Source organism: Maylandia zebra, linkage group LG16, assembly GCF_041146795.1.
Source record: "Maylandia zebra isolate NMK-2024a linkage group LG16, Mzebra_GT3a, whole genome shotgun sequence".
In the NCBI taxonomy this organism is placed as follows: domain Eukaryota; kingdom Metazoa; phylum Chordata; class Actinopteri; order Cichliformes; family Cichlidae; genus Maylandia; species Maylandia zebra.
This window is the reverse complement of record NC_135182.1, coordinates 24172994-24196814: the sequence shown is the minus strand read 5'-3', so window position 1 is coordinate 24196814 and position 23821 is coordinate 24172994. Positions and strand designations below refer to the sequence as shown.

Genomic DNA, 23821 nt, shown 5'->3' with positions numbered 1-23821 from the left:
TATATTTCACATATACTTTATTTTTTTATACTAGAAAGCAGATTTTGAAGTAGAGATACAGACATCGCTAAGAAAATTCTTTCTTCATATTCGGTACACTGTTCTATAGAATTAAAGCTATCGCCAAAGAACATGACTTTGGCTGATAAGATCATTCAAACACAACATAGTCCCAGTGTCACCAATTCAACTGTCACCTGATGATCATTTGGTCTTTTGTGCGTTTCGATTTCAACTGTGAAAAACATTAGAATACCTTTACATATAACCAACATTGCAGGTGTAAGATAAACAATTCAAATTCAAACAATAAGAAAAGTGTGGAAGTTGAATAGTTTTCTAGGGATGTTTTCTGACCTTTAGGCTCTTTAATGTTGCATCAACAGATTTCAACATTCAATTTTTATCTTGCAATAAAGAATTTTATTTGCAAGTAAGGTACAGTTTGCATGTTTTGCAGAAAACAACACAGTATTATGTTTGTCTTCCTGTTTAAAAATGAATGAAATAGGCAAAGCAGTAAAACCATGTATAGAGAAGAGAGAAAGTCATGCCTTAAAATATACATTGAATTCTTCACAGCAGTGTGCCTTCATGTATGGTCACTGTTGAAAAAAGGGGCTTAAGAATACTCCAACTTCCTTCACCATATTCAGTGTTAAACTATTTTAAGTCAAGAGAAATGATCATAGAAATTAAATTCAATATGCATCTTTTTTTCATAAATAAATCACATATTTTAAGACTTAAAAATACACATCCTATGTAAATACCTGAGAGCCCTCATATCAGAAAGTTGGTATCGATATCAAAGTTGTTCAATCAGCACACATATATGGATAAATGTTCATTTTCAGTGCCAAAATATACACTGTTTGTATACTGTTTCTTAAAAAATACAATGCACCCGGAACCCTGCCTTTTACATTTTTTGTAAACATTTTTAAATAAAAAAAAAAACACACAAAATTCACAAAACTATTTGCAACATTTCAGCAGAAAAATAGACATTTACCACACTGTACAAAAACATTCCCCCCGATCTGTAACAATAGCAATAATCGTTCAAGTAAAGTCCTCACTCACTAGGAAAGCTGACAGAAGACACTTTTTTTTGTTATGGTTTGTTTTTTTTTGTTTGTTTGTTTATATGGCTGCTTCAGTAAAGGAAAAAGAGTAAGTCAAGAATCTGTCAACAGATAAGTAAATAGTTGGAACTGTGATATACCTGTACCCCAAAGGATGTTACTAAATATAACCTGGAGAGTAAGTAACTAAAGAGTAACTAAAAAAACAAAAATAAAACAACAACAACAACAACAACAAAAAACCCTGTAATATATTATCCTACATTTAGTTTAAGCTCTGTTCTGTCCTGGGATAAGGAGAGAAAACCAAGGTATCCTTAACACAGATTTTATCACAGGATAAATAAACTGACTCCTTTTTTTCTTTTTTCTTTTTTTAGAAAAAAAAATAGGAATAATATGACAGAGGAATGTACAGAGTCAATATCACAGCTGCAAGATGTAAACAATTTCTAGTGCCAAAACTTTACAAATAGTAAGGTTTTATGCAAGCTGGGCACCATTTGCGCATGAAAAGAAGCAACATGTAAACAGAGAAAAAGCTGCCTTTTGATTACGAGTAGATACTGAACAAAAAGAAAAGTTCACTGAGTTTAGCCTTAGAGCATAATAGCCTGCTCATAATGTTAGACAATACATGTTTAAAACTCATAATGCCAACGGTTTTGTGAGTCCATTAAAAAAAGTACATGTTCATCAGGCAGCAGAGCAAAAACCGACACAGTCCTAATTTCCAGTGTCCTGCTCAAGATTTTTCCCTCAAACAAAAGTCTAACTTTTGTTCTGACAATGATCGTTTGAAACAGTCACAACACTTAAAAATTAAAACTAGAAAACATTTGACATTTCTGCTTTAAAGAGACATAAAGTGCATGACCAACTGTACCAAGCACAGTCTTATCGGAGTCCTTTCACAGCAGAGACAGTAACTTTGAAAGAACTGGCTTTGACAATGTACTGCTAAATGATGGACAAGCGAGTTCGGAGGTTGTAATACTCCTACTCTATAGATTTGGGATGCTACAACTATCAGAAGAGCCTTCAGAGTAGTAGTACGTGGTACGCTTCTTTAACTCCGCCTCCTGCTCATGCTGTCTCTTTCGTGGTCCCCTTTGTAAAAGGTCATACATGAATTTGGTGACATTATGGCGATGCAAAGAGTAACATTCAGAGAATGAGGAAGAGGAACAGACATTAGTGTGTATCTGTGTGGGAGATGGGGCTTATGAGGAGCGGAGAAGGGGCAGCCTTAAACAAACAAGATCAGGTCGATAATACCATATTATCACATGACAAATTTAGGAAATTAGCCTTAGAAAAAAATACACTTCCCCATATTAGTCATGTCTACAAACAGGATGAAAGAATATATTACACATGCACAGACAGACAGACCATCCCAATTAATTCAAAAAGTGGATTAGATCAAAAGGAAAGGCATACAGTAAAGCACAAAGTGAGGTACAATAGAGAACATCCAGTGCTGTCACTTTGGTATCCACTGCCATAAAGAATCATACTGCAGCCAGGTAGTTAAATGACTTCAAGATTGTTAAGGGCTTCTATACCACCATCATGCTTTTTTTGTCCATGTGGACAACATTTCTGACAGTTGTTTTTTTTTATACTCAAAGTTTAAGAATATAGCAGTGTACTCAAACTGTAAGCAACACAATGTCTGAGTCAACAGGACACAGTAGTATTCCGCAGAAGTACAAAGGAAATTAAAAAGGTATTTGGACATCTTACCCTGAAAGTGTAGAGAAAGAAAACAATTGAAAAAAGACGCCCTCAACTGAACTTTTAAAAGTCACAGATACAACAAGAATGACTAGGCAACAGTTTTTATGTTTAACTTTCAGAGTGATTTTTCTTATGTCCTCTTGCATTTAAATGGTGACTGATTATAACAGAGAAAAATATGTCTCAATATAAGCAACAATTTCAGTTTCATGAACTATAAATAGGATCATTTCAAAATGTAAGACAAACTGAAATTTGTCTTAGATAAATATTTGAGATAATTCATTGTGTTTCCAGTGCTCTGTTAAGCAACCTCAAGAACACACTAGACATTGTGCTTTTCAACATGTTTTTCTCTTAAACAGAGGAGAACACTTTTTTTCCCCAATCAAGATATTTCAACTATGTTTACCAGCTTAAACACTGCCCTAAAGTCATTTTCATATGTTGCTTTAGATAGTCTCTTTTTTATTTGGCAGGATTTTAAAATTACAAAATAGACAAGCCACCAACAGGAAGTTGGTGGTTTTCTTTATCTGCGCTAATGGTTCACAAATGCTTTACAAGCCCCTGAGAGATGGAAAAACATGGGTGGTATGATATGGTAAGCTAAAACATGCACCATTTGCAGAGAGTTAAAGTAACATAATACAATAATAATGCCTTCAATATTTTCAACTGCTCATTATCAGATAGGCAGATAGCAATAGCTAAAAGACTCTCCTGAGCTTTTGCACAGGAAATCACATTGTTTATCATTGTTTATAATGATATGCAAGACAATTTACTCTGAATTACAAAATGTGATAAGGTGGTGTATATATATTTATGGGGGCTAATAGCATTTTCTAAATCTAGGCAGCAATGCACTTGCATACCCACTGAGAATAGAACCAGAATGCATTCAGTATATTTACTAACATCTGATAGCATCAATGATCAAATTTTTTATAAGTACAATAATGAATAAGTGCTACTATTTTGTCAAACATAGTGATGTTTTTTAGTGACATTATACACCACCTGCAGCCTTGACGTTTGTCTAGTAATCTGAAACTGATTTTTATCAACCACACTGAGCCCACAGGGCAGAAACAAGTTCTAATATACCATCTATATGCATGCATTATGTCTTCAGAATAAAAACGGTTAAAAGCATGATGAGAGGGAAAACACAAAAGAATATACTTCAGAATAGACTAAAATGAAAAAAAGAAAAACACTTGTCAATGCCCTTTGACAGCTGCTCTAATATAGAATCTAGTAAGATTTTGAGAAAAAAAAAGTCCTTCCTTTACATTAATCGCAATTAAATAGTACAAAATGTGTCTTTGGCCCATACCTTCATGTGATTGTTAAACTGTTCAGATTCGCAATAAGTAGCTTAAAAAGAAAGTCTGTGATTGTGCTACACTTGTCTACAATGCCATTCAACAATACAGTCTCAGAGGAGATAAGGACGGATATCAGGGTATTGCTCCTTTCACTTCTTTGTCTATCCCTCAATTTTCTACCCATCCTCTTACTGGAAGGTGTGTTCACCCCGTACTATGTGAGAGGAGAACTCATAGCGGTCCTTGCTCCGGTGACCACAGATGTTGCACTCCAGTGGATCTCTGTATCCGTGGCAACCCATGTGGATGGTGTACATGACATGGTCCAGGAAGAGCACTCGACAGTGCTCACACTGGAAGGCCCTTAATTCCTGGCCCTCCCGTCCAAACACCCGTATCCCTTCCTGGCTCACAGGCCTCTCTGTTGCCAGTCGCATTATCCCAACCCCGAATCCTGCCCCACTTCTAGGTGATGCATCTCTCATCCGCTCACCTGAAAAGACCACTGCTGGACTGCCACGAGACCTGAGGCCCACGGGGGCATTGCTGCCATGGTATCCCTGCCTTTCCTGAGGGCTGCTGCGAGCTGAGTCAGCAGATTCAACACCACTGTTGCTGGGTGACTCCTCTTGCCCTTGTTGGGGATGCTTACCTGGCCTTGTTAAACCAGTGGGGCCATTTGAGGTGGGATGACCGGGGAACTCATGGGGCTGAGGCGGCTGTGTTGGTAGTGTGTCACAGTTTCCTGAACGTTCTGTTCGTTGGCTCAGTGGCAGGACATGGGGGAAGAGTGGGTTCACAATAGGCACCACCTCAGCCATAGAAAGTGGAGGACCTGGATGGTGGAGCATGGGGCGTAGGGTGTCTGATCCCAGGTATGTGATGGCATTGTTGATAGCCTGGTCCATCATGTGGGGTGGCATCATTTCAGACTGCTTCTCATACTTAACAGCCATGTCATAGCTCATATCAGGATAGCTATAGCGAGGCATCTTTTCACCTGTAAACAGCAGAGTAGTTCATGACTGCATGTAAATAATGATGATGGCAATTTCTTGTTAAAATAAGATATATATATAGATGCAGCAGCATAAGTGGCAAAAATACTCTTATTTTTATCTTCAGTCAAGAAGGAAAATTAATATGTACAAATGCAAATACTGATTGTAATTTCCATTCTAGACAGTGAATGTTATGGCTTGGTGATATTTTGAACTTGTTTTTCACATTTTGTGCATGATGTTTGAGTCTAATGAGTGGAAAGCCCCATCCATCTACGACTGCAGTGTTTAACCCCTCGAGAACAGGGATGCGGTAAGCTGTTTTCTCTCGATAAGAGCAATGGCAAAGTTACAGGTGTACGTAACCACAGAGTGAAAAAAACACTTCCTTGCCTCTCAGTCAGCTTGCTCTAGTTGCTCAATCTCATCTTCTAATAGTGTGGCAAATTAAAAAAAAACTGTAGGCCAAAGCTATTGTGTGATATTATATAATACTATATAATGCAAAACTATGGAACAAGGGGAAGACAAATCAAACTAAGTAAGCTCAAAAAATAAAATCGGGTAAGCTGATAAAAACAATAACATGTTATTAATGCTCAAGTAAAATCATTTGCAAGACTCCTATAAACCAATTAAATTAATCAATTCATTGTTGAACAATAATATATTTAGATGATAACAACAGCATATAGGCATGCTTTGTAGGTCAGAGTCGTAAAAAAGATCACTGCATGCAGAACGTAATACAACAAATTATTTCAGTTGGTACTTCAACTGCTAAACCCCAACCTCCTCCCCCCCCTCCCACCCCACTCCTCTGAATAAAACATCATATGAAACATTTGTTTTTTATCTTCGTGGTAATTAGAGTAGTCGATTTGCTGACTATGTCTGAAATGCATGTATGACTCACCCACAAATTTCTGAGGTGTGGTGCTCTTCCTCTTGCCTACATTGCTATGCAGTCTTTCAATAACAGGTGGCCGATCAAAGGTGGCCATGGTGGGCTCTGGCATGGGCCTTGGCTCTTTTGGAACGTCACCTTAAAAGGAGTGAACAGGTGATAAGAAGGAGCACGAATACAGCTGGGTGTTTAAAAGGAAAGATAAATGAAGAAATGATCGGGTTTAGAATAAAAGTAAGATGAATTTTGCTTAGGGCAAGTGCAGCTTTATATTATTATTATTTGCAAAATAAATAACTTATCTGAGTATTTTGTAAGTATACTCAGATAGCAAAAGTTGCGCAAAATAATATATCAGTCATTAGTGCTTAATGGTAAGGATTATTTCCAGTTCATTCAAGAATTAACTTTACTGTATTATATGTACGTTTACTGGTTTCAATTCTAGTGAATTTATTTTTACCTGTGTAAGGCCCACTGTTGACATTAGGATCCAAGCCGATACCCTGCAGGTAACCATGGCAACGCTCTTTATGTTCCTCTAAAGATGTCCGCTGTTTGTAACTCCGCCCACAGTAGTTACATTTGTGCGGTTTGCCGACTAAAAGCAAAAACATTCAGTCTATTAATTTCATTCATCGCTGTAGACAGAGAGTGGGCAGTATCCAGTGCCGCAGTATTTAGGTGGTGCGTAGTAGTACACACTGTGAACAGTAAGTAGTACAAACAAACCAAAACCAAGCTTCTGAGATCATGGAGGTTCCACTACTAGTGTGATTCCACACAACTATTGCCAGACAGAAACACAAGTTGTGGGCGACCAAGACTGTTGCGCCATAAAGTCTGCATTTCAAAACGCTTTGGTCTGTGCAGCAAACTCCCACTGCAGAGGCATAGCATGAGTAAATAATGGAATTGATCATGCATCCCATTGTGGCGGTAGGAAACTAACTCCAGGTTAAACTGCTATGGAGGTGGAGTGTGATTCATTGTTCTATTTAATTAGATTCCTTCCTACGAAGAAAAGTGAAAATATAAAGACTCATTCTTTACATCTGTCTTAGTCCACTCATTTCCTTTCATACGTCACGTTTGCTTCAACAAGCATTCAACACACCAATGAATTATTGGAGGTGATTTCTGTTGTTTAAAGAAGTTATTGTACACTATCCGGGCAGTTAGTTATCAGCTTACTTGTGAGCAACACGAGCTGTTTCCATACTGACATGTAAGTTGAGTCAAAAATGGTTAAAAAAAATAATAATTGCAACATGCTTCAACAAGCGAAATCCCAGACACTGCAGAGGGAAAGATCTGAGTCCTGCGTCAGAGTATTCTCAAAATTAGAATGACTCATGAAGTGAACTGAAGACCACAACAGCTAACCAATATGACAAACATGGCACCTTTGGCCAAGTGATGTAGACTCATGGTGACAGTATTACTAGAAGAAGATGTGATCCAGTGCTCTTTTCACTGTGAGAACAGAGAAACCCAAAACCTTTCACTTTGAGCATGGAGGTTGTAACACACATACGAGCAGTCACACAAACTACACACACATTTAGAGCTAGGTGACAGTTCACATGTTAACAGAAGTACTCTTTCTCACATAGAAAAGGCGAGTGGAGTTATTAAAAAAAAGAAAAGTTTCCAAATGTTACGCTGTCTGTGCTGGACTTTTCCTTTTGATGATGTGAATGAAATAAAACCCACTTGTTACACAATGACATGACCAGTCATGGCCAATCTTACATTTCTTGCGTGAATCATTTAAAAGAATAATAGTTTTTTTCTGCCGTATATGTCATTCAGTACTTCTGTGGTCTGTGAATGACACTGTATGGGCTGAACTTGAAACTGGGGTTTATTATCTTTTTTTTCTGAGTATGAACAGTTACAAGAGTACTGCATAATGACAAAAGGTTTCAATATTATCAAAGTGTGGGTAGTGTGGAAGTGTGGTGTATATGCAGGGTCATCTCAGCAATATTCATTTTGGTAATGAAAGAGTTACTTCAAAATGAAACGTCATCATGGAAATAATTGCCTTTGCTTTCCAGCCGTGTGGTACTCTAACAGTGGAGTAGGCAGTATTCAGTCAACAAGACTCACTCCCTTGTTCTCAGTGGCTATACAGATTCTCACTCACACTACATAGGCTTCATTACTTTTTCATATTTATATAACCACCCACACACAATCTTGCACAGATGTTGAGTGGACACATTACAGGTGCTATTCTTATTCATGCAAACAGTCCACTGTGAACTCAGACCCACTTTATTGACGCCATCTGGATAATAAATAAAAACCTGTTTGAATTTAGACCTTAAATAATATAAAACCCTGTCACCTGATTTTCCTGCATTACTATTTTACCAATCAACTGTGCCTGAATGAAAAATGTCATCTTCCAGTATAAGGTTTAATCTAGCCTTTGTCTTCACTGTCTCTCACCGTAGTCTTCCGTTTTCATCATCTGACCTCTCTGTCAAAGCTTTGTATTTCTCTTTTCTTTCTACCTGTTCTTCCTGGCAGGGCACCAAACCACAAATGCCAGGATTCCAATAGTCGTATAATGAATAGTCCCCGAACACAGAGAGGGAGGGAGTCAAGATTACACACGTCGGTCAAATATCCAAATCGATGTTCGGAAGAGTCAAATTTAGAGTCTACGAAAGGACAAACAAATTCAGATCAACAGAAGTGTAACCAAGAAAATGGTAATGAAGGTAGGTGACAAATGTGACAAAAATAAATAAGATGTGTGTAAAGGAATCATGTAAGTAAGGATTTCTAAGAGCAAAATTACACCTGCACGCACACGAAACTGTACATAAACATATGGGCATACACATAAGCACAAAAGTTAGCTTTAACAAAGAGAACTATATATGAGTAAACCCTGCGGGGCATCACAGACAGAAATGACGGTATTGTCTGACCTTGATTTCAAAGGCGCAACAAAAGGGAGAGCACATCCTCATATAGGAAAGTGGGTTACAGTTGATACAGCCAGCACTCCCCATGTGTTTCTCAACAGACAGATAGTTTCCTCCTTAGCGACTAAGGAACAGCGTGTTTCTTGGTACCTAACCACAAAGCACTCACTGTGCCGTATATAACACGCAGATAAAAAGAAGACATAATCTATCTAAAAGACAAGGTATGGCCTCACCAGCCAGCATAAATACTACCTAAGAGGTTAATAGTATGTTGAAAGGGTTTGGGCTTTTTAAAATAGTGTACCTCAATATCGAATGCTTATGTCGACTGCATATATATCTATATATATATATATATATATATATAGATATATATGTAGATATATATACACACAAAGTCTCTTCTGGTTAGCACAAGTGGGCAAGTAAAAAGGGAAGAAAAGGGGCTGAGGAGGAGAACACTTACCAGCATGAGTGCGCAAATGACCAGTGAGGGCATCGCGCCTCCGGCAGGCGTAGCTGCAGAAGGGGCATTTGAAGGGTTTTTCACCTGTATGGAGTTTGATGTGTCGTAGCAGGTTTCCCTTCTGGGTGAACGACACACCACACTGGTTGCACTGGAACGGCCTGTCTCCTGAGAGTTTCATGAACAGGAAGTCAATGCCACAATCACTGTGGATATTTTTTTGAAAGTATCAACAAACCTAAGAAGACACTGTTTATAACTGGATTTTTTTTCCCTTAATATTTTAAAATATGTCATTCGAATTATTATGACATGGTATTTGACTCTTTGAACAACTTGGTAGTTGCCAATGAACAACAAACAAAATAATTATTCAGTACAACTTCTGACCGTGATAATACATCACATAGTTACAACACAAAAACTTGATAACATGAGCGTAGTGTACTTGCGACTCTCTTCTGGAAACTCTTAAGGAATCAAAAATATATTGTAATCAGCATTAACATTAGCATTAAATATACTTTTGGCTGAAGTAAAGTTACAAATGCAAGTGCTACAGTGTCTAATACACAAGCACATATATGTATGGACTACTTTAGACTACTTTTAATCTGGAGATGGAAAAGAGAAATATGACCTGTGATAACCAGAGTACTCATGGCGTCAACTGAAACCTGTTGCGGAGGATTCCAAGGATATTTTTTTCCCTTGATAATAATTCCAAGACAGGGCTATTGTTTCAACCAAAGAAAAAAGAAAGAAAGACGGCAGTCCACACCCACTGTCGAGGAAAACAAATGGTTTCTGACTCACTCTAAAGGAGTGGAAACTGCTGGTTCCCCTGCTGGTTTAATGGTCGGAACAAGATAAATTCTTTGTGGATCATTCATCTCCAAAGAGTTTTATAAAAGATATGTCAATTATGCTAAAAGGTTTATTTAAAAACCTTTAATGCCATTTGGAAAAACAAAATGAGTACCGTTTGATCGATTTCCTGATTCGGCTGTCACATTTGGCCCAGATAACCCATCCTGTACGTTGCTTGGGCTGCCACTCATGGATTCCTCTAGTGCTACTCCTTCTTCCCCTGTTTGGCCTATTTCTTCCACTGCTGGACTTCTGTTGTCAGACTCATCCATGATTTCTTCTTCTTGCTTAATTGTCAGTTCTGAAAAAACAAAGCATAGTACAATCCTGATGAGCCTGATGGCACGGCAAATGTTAGGTGTATAGGAGAGTTAAAAATCTACTTTTACTATACAAATGCTGTCCACAGCGATCATGAACCATACCCAAACCCAGGCTGGCTACACAACTCTGTCAAAGGTAAATATGCATTACAATAAATTTGGTCAGATTGAATTGTAATGGATGGAGATGAACTAGGTGAAGGTAAAGGTTGAGCCACAAGGCCGAGTCACTTCTGTAAACTGAATTGGAGTGCAACGGGCTGATTTAATCTGTGTTGGACTTGCTATGTACTGTAGACAAAATGAATATAGGCTAGAGATAGAGAAGATTAGAGGTACAGAATATAAATAAAAATAATTAAAAAAAATTAAAATTAAAATTAAAAACATTTTTACATACCAACTGATCTCATAGATAGCATTGACTTGACATGGTGACAAGAAGAGACAGAAAGGGAAAAAAAAGAATAAAACAGGCTGGTCTAGTTTCTGGCTGTCCCTGGGAAGAAAGGGAGTGCCAGAGGCCTTCTCTGGCTGCTGCTCTATAGCAGTGGGAGACCGGCTGGATGGCAAAAGCAAAATATTGTGTAATATTATGAGTGCATCTGTGTGTGTGCGTGTGCGCATGCGTGCATGTGCGTGCACCGGTGCGCATGTGCATGTGTGGGTCTGCATGCTTCTGCATGTATGTGTGTCTGAATCTGAGCTGGCGGGAAACGTATCACTTAGTTTCTAGTTATTGGTTACAAGCATTTAGCAATAATTTAACATAAAAATACTAATTGTAATATTTTTCTAAGGTCTTCTACTCTTTATAGAATAAAATCAACAAACTCAACACAGCAAAACATTATCACAAAACATCATCTTCAGTCATTTAAACACAAACGCTATCTTAAATACGCCATGAACAAGCAAAATAAAGTGTTTACATTTATAGTTTATTACATTTGATATCTTTGATCTCTGTACATCTGTCATATGTAGCAATATCAAAGTAATATGCACAGGGGTCAGTTAGCTTTTGTTGTGTAAATTATATTTTTAATTTAAAAAAAAATCACATGAGCCTGAAGTGCTTTAAAAAACATTCAGGCACTACATAAAATCTTGTAAATAGCTTTTGGGGCTTTATAGGTTGCACAGGCAAGGAGTATACATTATCCAACTACAACTAAACAATCCTGGCTATCTTATTATGGGATTTTATAAAAATCAATAATATAAGCATATGTGGTTGGATTACTAAAGCCTCCCATTAGACAGCAGTTAGTAATTGTTCTCTTTGACATGAAGTTAATTCTCACAGGCCAATATGAGATATGCATAAATGTGGTCATTGCAAGTGATTGAATCCATGCATATGCATACAAAAACAGCATTGTTCAATCTAATATTGTATGTTTTTCAATGCCACAGTTTGTACAGAAGAACACTTATCCCAATACCCAAGTTGCAATCGAGCCTGTCTTCGACAGCTGTATCCTGGCAACACGGAGCAGACCTGAACGTCCTTGCTATTCAGCTCCTTGCATCTTTACATCTGTCTCTCCAGTGTGGCAGAGTGGAATGCAAAGATTGGTCAGATGAGGATACGCTTGAAACAATCCGCATGACAAAAACAGCTAGGAAAATCATCTAGATACTGTTTTTTATAATTACTACGTCTCCGTTCAATTTATGAGTTATCTGAATTTTCATATAGTGAACAGAAAACCTAGAATCATGATCACTACTGATTGAGAAGGTGACCGAACCCCAAAAAAGAAATTCAGGCATCCCTCAATCTGTCATGTAGTCAGCTAGAGTGTAATCAGCGCATAACACAAATATAACCCCCGTACGGTTTCTGCTTTTGCTTGCAAGTTTAAGAAATTTGGCACCAAAATTTGTACCCCTTTGTGCTTATTGTCAGTATATGATGAGTAGTAACACAACTCTTTTGAAACAAAACCTCAAATGGCAAGCATGTTAAGCAACTGAGACGATGACAACAGCTCTTATTGGTGAAAAGTATTTCCCTGTGAAAACCATCGCACAGCCCACCTCCCTGCATCTCTAAACATGTGGGAGATAAGCTTCCCCTTTTTTTCACTGAGGTCCCTTGTCTTACTTTGTTTCCCCTTTTCTTACTTTGCTGCTTCACAGTGACACTGCTAGAGATGATCTATAGATATAAGTCAGTAGGCTGAAAGGAACCAAGCAACACTTCAGACCAAGTGCAACATGATATAAGATGCAACAGGGCACATTGTTTGCACGCAAGCTTTTACTGTGTAATCTACAGCCCCTTGGTAACGCTGCTTTCGTCTTCAGGTATATTTTATTCGATAATTTTCTCACGAAGCTTCTCAAATTTAAGACAAGAATGTCATTCTAGCTTCATGCTTTGGATGGCTTTTCCTCCACTTTTTTACAATTTAAAGTTTCCACACAAATCAAATGAACATGTGTTCCATGCAAGATACCAGAAATATTATCACAGGCATCTGTTTTCTGATCTGCTCACATCTGCCATGGTAATTTACCTGGCGCAACCAATTATAAATGTATCAGTTATGTATTCCATAGTTACTGATGGGAAACAGAGTATTCTTTGTTTCCTTGCAAAACTTTTTTTGTGAAAAAATATCTTAACGCATAGCCAACCTGAATCATCTAATGCTGATTTTTAATGATAAAGTGCCTCTGCTCATTCTACAGCTGTTCTTGGAAGACTGCAGAAATGTGTATCTAATAACTGAGCACTCACCACCAGGGGAATTAGGACCCTGAGGAACTGTCTCTCCATTAGGTGCTGATATATCCGCCAACATTCTCGAGTTCTCCTTACCAGGAGAGCATTTGCCGTTACCTGGGAGACACAGAAACACTGCAATCTGCATTGTGCTGTAGAATACGGTACTTGAACAACAAATGCCACTGTTATGTGAAAAATGCCAGTTTTCTTGATTGTGTTAAATATGCAACTAATTGGTTATGTTACATCAAAAGGTTTCAAAGACTGAGGTTAAGATTGAGAAAGTTGCTGTTGAGAAAAATAAATGGTGTTATTGAGGATGACATTAGAGACTGTGACAGCAAAATACCAGACCTTACTGCATGCTTATTTCTGGTCTATGATCTTAATGCAGGTAAATATAGTGACAATAGAACAGAAATAAATATAATGTCTCGATTTGACATACTGAATAAGATGAAGAAGCCTTCTGCTGCTTGCCTTCTCAGATTGAAAATGATTAATTTCTTCATACTCAGATCTATTTCAAGACCTATTTTGAATAGTCATTAAGGTAGTCAATATCCAGAATGCAAAACCAAACTACCCAAAAGTTTTTACCCACCTATGTGATTATAATGTTCAGCAAATGTAGATCAAATTGCATTCTCTCAGCAGTTTGTACAGAACTCGGGCTATGGATAGCCCGGTGTCCACTCAGAGGGAGAGCAAACCAATCCCTTATCCCCTTACAGCATGGCCCCATCAGGGTCACTAGAACAATGCAGTAGCAACAGGCAAACACCCCTTCTGACCCCTTAGGAGCCACAGTGAGAAATACTGTAAAGTATCCATTGTGGTGTCACCACACTATCAGTCCGATTTAAAAAGGATAGCTGCAGCTATGGAATCTCTGTAAAAAATCAAAAGAATATGATAGATGCTTCCTGTGAATTGCTACAATGGTGCACTGTTACAATTTGTTTTTTCTGAATATGTCTAAAGTGACCCCGCATACATGAAAAAAGAAATCTGTGTCAGATCTTTTCTCTCTTTGACAGCTCCTCTTAACTTGACAAGCTTTTTCTGTGGCATTGTTCCATTGTAGTTACAGCCTCACTGAGTGGGCTTACTGGGAGATGCTGTCCAAGACACAATCCCTGGGCCTAGGCTCAGGTTGCACAGGTTGGGGTTGGAGGAAATCTCAGGTGACCAACGTTGGCTATCCCTTGGCAATACTGTCCTGGAGACAGGAGTGGCCCAGATTTGTCATGGAGGATTTTCCATTACTGTAACAGATGCTGTCAGACACCTAACAGTACCATGGTAATCTAGGTAATCCCAAATCTATCTATCTATCTATCTATCTATTAGGGGTGCAACGATACACAAAATTCACGGTTCGGTTCGTTCGATACTTTGGTGTCACGGTTCGATATTTTTTCGATACAAAAAAATGTTCATGCCTTTTTAATTTGTCATTTATTAAAATTATAAATATATATTTTAACTCAAAAGTACAGTTTTTAAATTTAACCCTAACCCTTGTGCGCGTTTTTTATTTTGACAGCGAATGCGCACCTGCGGACCACTTATGTGCAGCCCTGGTTATTTAGCTTGTCATATTGCAGCCACAGAAATTCTTTTGTCCATGAAACCATAAAGCTGCACTTTCTTTTTGCCTTATAGTCTGATTTGTCATAACTTCTCCGTTTTGTGGTAAGCTTTTCTTTGGCTGTCACTTCTTCACCCCGACCTGTCTTATTTGGCTCAGCAGAACTAAAATATATATACTGCTACTTTTACACACGCACTCACATAAGCTCAGCGATTCTCTGCGCGATCAACCTCTCACATGTTTAAGCTTGCTGCGGGAGATTTCACTTGTCATGTTTGCATAGTAAGCTAACGATTAATAAGACGATGTCAGAGGAATTGGTGCACAAATTATCATCACTCACAGATCAGTGCTGTCATTGCAAAGTGAAAGCAAAAAAACAAGCGCAAATTCAAACGCGATTTCAATATGTCACATATTGACAGTGGCTCACCGATGCCAATGACATAATTACCCAGCTACATTTCTGAAAGAATGCAAAAGCATTGACATATATTTTTCCTACAATAGCCCGATGGGCAGGGCAGAGAGATTTTTGTAGCCCGACTGGAAAGATGCTAGCTCCGGGACATCGGGCTAGCGATTTTGCAAGCCCTGTATCTGATTGAGGAATCACTCATCTTTGGAAAAGAGAGTTTATTACAGAGAAGTGTCTCTTTCCAAAATAAAAGCTATACTATCCGCTTCTTCTGGGCTATATTCTCAGCAGCATAAGGAGAATCATGTGCTAACAGCTGTCTAAATGACTCGGCTAAAGTTAGTAGCATGCTTGTTGTTTTTGTCTTTGCACTAGGATGATGTCGGCAATGTACAGTCATATTCGTTGTGTTCCCACTAGTGCTTTCAGGTTAATCTCGTTGAAATGACCTTAAAGCCACAACACGGCAAATCTCCGTTAACGAGCTACCACCGATCGCCCCGTGCATGGGGCTAGACGGCCAACACGTTAACGAGCTAACTGCGCTAACACACTAGTTCACACCAATGTAATTAAGCATTGCATGGCACATCCAACATACTGTTTTACTTTAGTCCATGACTCGCTTACCTTCAGGGTCATACGTCACATGAAAACCAAAATAATTCCAAACGCCAGATCTGAATGAGGGTGGGGGAGGTCCATGTTGCTGAGAGCTTAACTTCTGTCTCGCTAGCTTGCCCTGCGCTCTTCCTCCTGACTATGCTGTCTGTGTTGAGCGCTCAGTGGATCTGCGCTCGACAGTGCAGCCTAGGCGGAGTAGTCGAACGCAGATTCACTGAGCGCTCAACACAGACAGCATCGTCAGAAGGAAAGTTGATAAAATAAATTACAAATGTTGTATTGTTCGATACATATGCGTACTGAACCGAAAGCACTGTATCGAACGGTTCAATATCGATACGAATATCGTTGCACCCCTACTATCTATCTATCTATCTATCTATCTATCTATCTATCTATCTATCTATCTATCTATCTATCTATCTATCTATCTATCTATCTTTAACAGACATATCTAATTCAATCCAGTCGCATGCAGCAATTCAATGTATATGTATATGTTGCATGACAACCTGCTAAAATTTAAACTGAGCATCAGAATAGGGGAAAAAAAGTGATTTAAGTGACTTTGAATACAGTATGTCCAAAAAAAAATCCAGCGAATGGCAGTCCTCTGTAAAAAATGTTTTGTTTTATGACAGAGGTCGGAGGACAATGGCCAGACTGCTTCAATCTGAAGGAAACAGTAACTCAAATAACTACTTGTTACAAAAAGGTATGCAAAAGAACATCGCTGAGTGCACATCATGTTAAACGTTGAAGCAGATGGGCTACAGTAGAGTAGAAGATGACACTGGCTGCCATTCTGTTAGTTGAGAACAGAAAACGGAGGGCTAGAGTTTAAACAGGCTAACCACAACTCGACAACAAATGATTGGAAAGTTATAGGTTTCAATTTCTGCCTCAGTACTCAGATTTATAGGTTGCGATTTCATTTGAACAACATAAAAGTGTGGCTCCACTCTGCCTTATATCAGTGACTCAGGCTGGTGGTGGTGGTGGTGCTGTGATGGTGGGGAATAATTTTTTTAGCACACTTTGGGCCCTTTAGTACCAATTGAGCATTGTTTAAATGCCACTGTCTATCTTGGGATTGTTACTGACCATTTCCATCCATTTATGACCACAGTACATATCACAAAGCTGAAATCATCTCAAACTGGTTTCTTGAGAATGAAAATTGGTTAACTGAACTGAATCCAGTAGAATCCCCTTGAAATATAAATCTATATCAATCGATACATAGATACATAGATATCACAACCAGTGAGTTTGCAGACACAAACTTTTAACGTTTTACTGGCTGATAGATAATACATTTGGGTATGGGTAAATAATAGACTCAGACACACACGTATGCTTTCATGGACTGAGGTTTGCGTTGGTGCCCCTGGTTTGCTGAGTCAAATCTGTATGAACAGATTAGGATATCAAACACTTTAATCTTACGGAAGAAAATGTTCTTTGAGTAATATACAAAATTGACATGATTTAATGTGTTGGCAAATGGAAAGGAACAAATGTGTACACATGAAACTTGTAGGTGTAATAATTGCTGACTTCACTAACACACAGTGAGCATAGCTTATAAAGTCCAATCATTGTCCCAGGATAGCAAATGGAATTTCTGCTCTTATAACTTGTTTTAAGTGTCAATATCATACATACTTATTCAATTTGTCAAATATAGGCAATTTCTGAGTTTTATACCAGCCATACATTTGGAAAAAGGAAGATCGGGGACAACAAACGGCTGGAGAAGACAAGCTATTACGAACATCCCAGATTAGTTGGACTCCCACAGAAGTAAAGATGGGGAGGTTTTTCACTTACAAAATCCTACATCGAGAGTTGTTGAAAGACCTACAGACTCTGGAGAAATCTGTTCGCGTGCCCAGAGGAAATCATTACATAATCTCAGGATACTACTGAAAACCACTATCACTGTGGAACACAGTTTAGCAACATTACTATGCAAAAAAAAATTTAAAAAGTAAAATTAAAAAAAAGTGTTGCCTATATAAACAAGATTTAAAAACACTAGCACTTTGTTCGGACCTGAGTTCATATAAGATGGACAGAAATGAGATGGAAAACTGTCTTGTGTGCCGTTCCAAAGCAAAACCATATGGGGATTCATAAGTGCACACGGCATTTCTTACAATGAGTGTTATACACAGTTTTCTGCTTTTAGTTTTCTTTTGCAGCATAACCATAACCAGCATCTTTTGCAGAACAGACCTTGCTTATATCAGCAAATCGATACCACACGACATTCTGTACTTATGACAACAGCGAGGCTTTGAAGTAAAAGAGGCTTGATGCTAAGTTGAGAAGGCTGCAGATAAAAATAAAATAAAAAATAGACAGTTAAAAGATTTTTTAAAACGCAAAACAAAGCATCGAGAAAGTTGCGTCTTTTATCTAGCAAGACTAGAAAGGCATTTTTTTTATAGTATGCTAAATGGTTATGAGTAGTGTTAGCAGAAGTCGGGATGCAACACAGAGGTAAACATGTCGCTTTCCTAAATTATTTGAAATATGTTGCTGCCATAAAGTTTGAAATTAATCTATGTGTCTTAAAACAAACAAATACATGAGAACAATATAATGTCTCCCTTTTAACGTTTTAACGTTTGATACGTTGTCTTTGTATTTTTTTTTTAAACGTAGGAATTACAAACCACTACACTCAATTTTTTTGTTATATTTGTAACATAGTTTCCCAGAGATTTTGGAAAACGTGTAAACAGAGTGTTTATATGTAACAGGGGATGCTAAGAATTAGTGTAGTAGGGTAGCTGTGTACATGTGGAAGAGTACTGAGTGAGACTGTGATGATGTGTGACACAAAGGTAGACTACTTGACCTAAATTTTCACCCACAGTACACAGTGCCTCGCCAAACCTAGGAGAAAGTCAAAATATATGGGAGCAATGACAATTCCATCTAGTATCCTCCAAAGATGTATGCCTTTTGAAAGATATATAATTATAAAAATATTATTTCAGAAGTGACGCACCGACAGGCAGGGAGAAAAAGAGCCTCCATTTCTTTTTTCCACCTCCAAGACTATTCGCCTGTGTGTTCCTGCAAGCGCAAACCCCAAATGAAGACCTAAAAGTCCCCACAGATCATCAACAACATGCTACCTGTTTTGAAATATGCACACCAAAGCGAAATACATGGTGTGGAGGGGGGGGGCAGGGAAGATATTCAAGAGACCTGCCCAAAGGAAACCAGCAAAGGGCAATGGAGCACCACAAAGCGCATATCCAGTATCTGCTTCGTTCAACAGGATGTTGCTAATGCATTTTCTCTAACTTTAAGGGGTGAACAGGAAAAAGGCTGCACTTGGGGGAAAATCCCTTAAAATGTTGTGTTGTGATTGCAACAATGTTTTGGGGTTTTCTTTGTTTTTTTTTTCATGGTTTAAAAATAAATCAATTAAAAATCAAATGAAAATTTTTGGATTCACTGTGAAATTCAAAACCACTTTTTAAGGTCAAAGTTCTCATAACGATGCAATCATTATTATTCTCATATTCAGTAGAATATAAACATGCATTTGAATATATGCGTTATAGTGTGTCCTTGTTTATAATGTATGGGTCACAGTGTCAATTGAATGTAATAAATAATACATGTAAAGACTTACTAGTACGATAGTCTTCGGAAGTCTCCATTTCTAGGGCTCTGGGAGTGCTGCAATAGAAAATTGAGATATTACTGCAACGTTTACATTATTAATTTGTCTTAATTCTTCATTTGTTTAACGATGAAGACAAACAGATAAAACTAAGTGACACAATGAATGATCACGTAAACCTGCACGATCAAAGCAATGCATGTGCAAACTAACTGCAATTCACAGCAGCTAAAAAGCTTTGTGTGTATAACTTCCACTCTACAGAAGTTTATTACAGCAACAATAGGTCTGTGCTGTTTTCTTTTTAGAGAAGTAGTCATGTATATTTAGCAAGTTACCCTGTGAACTATTTTAAATGTGTGAACAGCCGTGTTTTAGTTTCACATTCTACAATGAAAAGAGTGCTTGTCTAAAAAGAAGTTGAATTGTTGATTTCATGGTTCCTTTATTCACCTGTTTCCACGAAATTACATAATCATTGCACAAACGTTATACATTTCACCTATCTTTATTTCAGGTTAAATGAACCCCTCAACTATTTGAGCGAATAACAAAACGGGCAAGGGAAGATGAACCAAAATGTGCATCATGCTGACAGATTAATCACTAAAATTTATTACGTTACAATTTGAACTTTGGTGCCAAACAAAGTGACAAAGCAACCAACACAATAAGTGGCATCGCCTCAAAACGAAACACAAGACATTCAACTTTCTAGAAGGGCAGTGTAAGGCACGCTCTGTTTTTAACTGAGTGTTGGTGTAATGGGGCACATATGAATAAGTTGTAATGGGATTTCTTATTTTTATATGTTAGAAACTGAAGTTTGGTTCAATCGTTATCGCTCAACCTCCTTTCATTGCTGAGTCTAAAAATGTTATAATTAAGAAATACAAAGTGACTTTATAATCATTAGAATTTGGAAGCACATAACAACAACAAAAACTCTGATATTATTTAAACGTGTGGAGTGTCACAACAACATTACATTGTATCACTGCACAGCTGCTGGCTTCCTTGAAGAACATACAACTAAGCTCTTAAATAATGAGAAAAGAGGGCAAGACAAACGCAGAATCCACTTCCCCTTTTTTCATTTCCCATGATTAGATATTAGATACTCTAATAACAGTTTACTGGTTAAAAGAAGTCAGCCACAATTTTCTCAGTACATACATGAGACCTCCTCTTAGCTACATGGGGGTAATCTTTGGCCATTTTATAGTCACAGCAACTAGGCATAGCCATTTCTTTTAAACAGTGATTATTTATATACGATAAGCCACTAAAATTAAAAGTGAAACGTGAAAGTAAAACAAGAAAGTAATGTGGAGTGAATAAAATATATATATATTCACATAATTACCTTCAAGAGTCTCCCTTGTGCAAAAATTAGTTGGTGCTTTCAGTCAAGGACGGAGGAGGGGGTGGCAAGGTGTCTCCACCTCCCTTTAATGAAACAAAGAGTAAAATATGCCTATTTAGTCCAGGGATGTCTCAATACGAAAGAAAGGACTTCTTTTTAGATCGACACGTCTCATTAGCAGTCCACTAAAAGCGAAAAACATCCTCTAATTCACATGAGTCAGCTCAGAAAAAATCATTGGAAAGTTGAGGAGGTGCGCGTCGATAGTGTCCTACAGGTGAATGTCAAAAGCTTCTTCTGCGTGCGTCCCGCACAGTTTTCCACATTAAAAAAAAACGACACTCGCGCTGCCCCACCAAGTTATACACTCACTGGATGTGACTGTAAAGCATTCCATTAGAAGTCGCACGACTCTTGTCTTACCCCGTGGACTTTTGCAGTAGGAACAAAGAAGTGGAAAACTCAACAAGTTGGTAAGGAAAGAAAGAGAAGGATCAAACTGGATCCACCGGTTCCTAAGGAATTAGCCATAGCGACAGGGAGCAGCCAAGCTATTTTGAACAACCAAAGGACTGGAAATCCGCGGGTAATGATAATAGGCAATGATAAAAAGCTACTGTGGAGATGTGACTCAAGGTCAAACCGGTAGAGCTTCATCTGTTTTAACTGCTGCTGCTGCTGCTGCCAACAATAGGAATAATGTGATGTAGTGGCAAACTAAACGGCGGATAAAGTCGACAACAGCAATGCGTCCAAACGCTAGCCAACGTGGGGCACTGTCCCATCAGCCATAATAATAAGTTAAATTATCAGTTTCCTTTTTAAATAAAGGCCTTCCACTTTGAAACTACTTCCTACTTTGTCTGCACGATTACTTTAGGAAGCCAAAAATATTCAAACTAAGAAAAACAGCAAAAAGGCAAGAAAAGTGTATTTTGCAGATCATCAGGCAAGTTAAGTAGTAAGCTAAGGACAGAGTGCATACCTGGCTGGCAACAGCGCATCTCTGGAAATAACCATCAGCTGCAAAACCGTAAAGCGACTTTTTGTTCTTATAGTGGCAACGCGCTGTTTCTCGTGTTAAGTGATTTTTGCTGGCTGTGTTGCCTGGAAGGCTCGGAGCTGGCTGACAGCTGCAATTCAACAGGTTATCCGATCACCGCAGTCTACAGCAGAGCCCGTCTGGCTTTCCATTCATCAGACAGACGCTCCTTGTCTGCCTTTGCTGCAGACATGCGCCCCTAGCAGCTCTGAAGCGTCTGTAGCCAATTGATAGCCGAACGAAATTCAATGGCTATATCAAAGCAGTTACCTAGTTCAAACAGGAAACCGATTCACGCACTAAGGTTTCTCCCGCGCGCTCTCTTTTTTTAATTTACCTTAAACACGTAGGAGTTTATATAATCCCATGAACTTGCACACTGATCCAGACTGAATGTCTCGGCTTGAAACGGAATTCATTCTTGTCCGACATCTAACATGCAGCGCGGACTGACAGGTATGGTTCCGCAGCGGCAGCAAAAGCAACAGTTGTTACATCCACCACTGACTTCCTCTTCCATCTCCTCCACAGACAACCAGCACGAGCTGCTATTCTGGGAACTTGGTCTGACACAGAGAAACGGATCACAGAGTGTGGACCCAGTCTGCCTCCCTGCTCGGCAATCGATTAGGTTACAAGGGGCCTCTTATTTCTAAGGCTGTTGCCAGATTATATCCCTGTGACGACAAAACATAAGTGGCATAGTCTATTGGGGGTTACCGTGTACTCAAGGGACATGTAAAGTGACCACATGTTATATATATATATATATATATATATATATATATATATATATATATATATATATATATATATATATATATATATATATATATATATATATATATATTTATATATATATATATATATATATATATGTATATACACATAATATTTATCACTAAATTACTACAATGTTATTGCATTTCTTTGGAAATAAAATTGTGGCAAAAGCATAGGCTATTTTATAGAATGATCAGTGTTATCAAGAATGCAAACCATTAGTCTATAACTACTGCTTGTACAAGCTACAGTAACAGTTGATTTTAAGAATTTCAGGTATATATCTTCCAGTATTCATTCTTTTGTGGTAATTGTAATCATTGTTTTAGAAATGTGTTAAAACTTTTGACAATTTTAATTTCAGTGTACTGGGAGACTCCATCACATGACACAGACCTCAGGCATGTTTTGAGGGTGAAACAAAACAAGAAAGAAAGGAAAAAAACGACTTTCTAATAGTCTCTTTAAATTCAGTAACTTAAAAGTAAAAATAATTTGTACAGCACCAAAGTACAGTGACAAAATGGGAAAAGTTCAAGAACACAGCACCAAATATACGTCATTTCTTAGAATGATTAATAGAAGAAATTATGGTGCAAATTAGGTCATGAGGTCTGGTTTGCAGTGACATCATTGTAAATGTCAGAGTGTGGGAATGATAGTAAAGGGTGCTTTTAAACGTGAAAACAAAACCAAAAATCAAACCAAAAAGAGGTTGAGGGTGCAGGTGAGTTTAACACCATTCACACAGTGGCTCCCCACAGGTGTCACAGTCTAATTAATAATTTGTATTATATTGTCTATATAAACAAACAATATTTTATAATATTTATAAAACATATAGCTTGAAATTTACTGAAAGACAAGCCAAATTATCTGCTAGGTGAGATACACATTAAATGTCTATCGAGTTTAGATTTTG

At 38.0% G+C, this 23821-nt stretch overlaps 1 protein-coding gene across 3 annotated transcripts; it reads right to left on the bottom strand.

Annotated features, from left to right (window-relative positions):
• ikzf2 (IKAROS family zinc finger 2) lies at positions 1-22616 on the bottom strand. 3 transcript variants are annotated; one of them, XM_004555520.3, is made up of 9 exons: positions 22454-22616; positions 21075-21157; positions 19718-19764; positions 13433-13534; positions 10470-10658; positions 9488-9655; positions 6537-6674; positions 6083-6211; positions 1-5165 (listed from the first exon to the last, which is right to left on the bottom strand). In XM_004555520.3, the coding sequence occupies exons 3-9, from the start codon at positions 19743-19745 to the stop codon at positions 4354-4356; spliced, it is 1566 nt and encodes a 521-aa protein (XP_004555577.1). In that variant the 5' UTR covers positions 19746-19764; positions 21075-21157; positions 22454-22616; the 3' UTR covers positions 1-4353. The 3 variants fall into 3 exon arrangements, with proteins under 3 accessions (XP_004555577.1, XP_004555576.1, XP_076731246.1); XM_004555519.4 differs by lacking the exon at positions 22454-22616 and adding an exon at positions 22060-22340; XM_076875131.1 differs by lacking the exons at positions 13433-13534; positions 22454-22616 and having other exon boundaries at positions 21075-21697.
• Between the last annotated feature and the right edge of the window lie 1205 nt (positions 22617-23821).

Coding starts and splice junctions, on each gene's coding strand:
- ikzf2 (XM_004555520.3), bottom strand. CDS start 19,745: ATGGAGACTTCCGAAGACTATCGTACTA. Junction 13,535..19,717: donor TTCCGAAGACTATCGTACTA/GTAAGTCTTTAC, acceptor TGTGTCTCCCAG/GTAACGGCAAATGCTCTCCT. Junction 6,212..6,536: donor CAACAGTGGGCCTTACACAG/GTAAAAATAAAT, acceptor ACTCCTTTTAAG/GTGACGTTCCAAAAGAGCCA.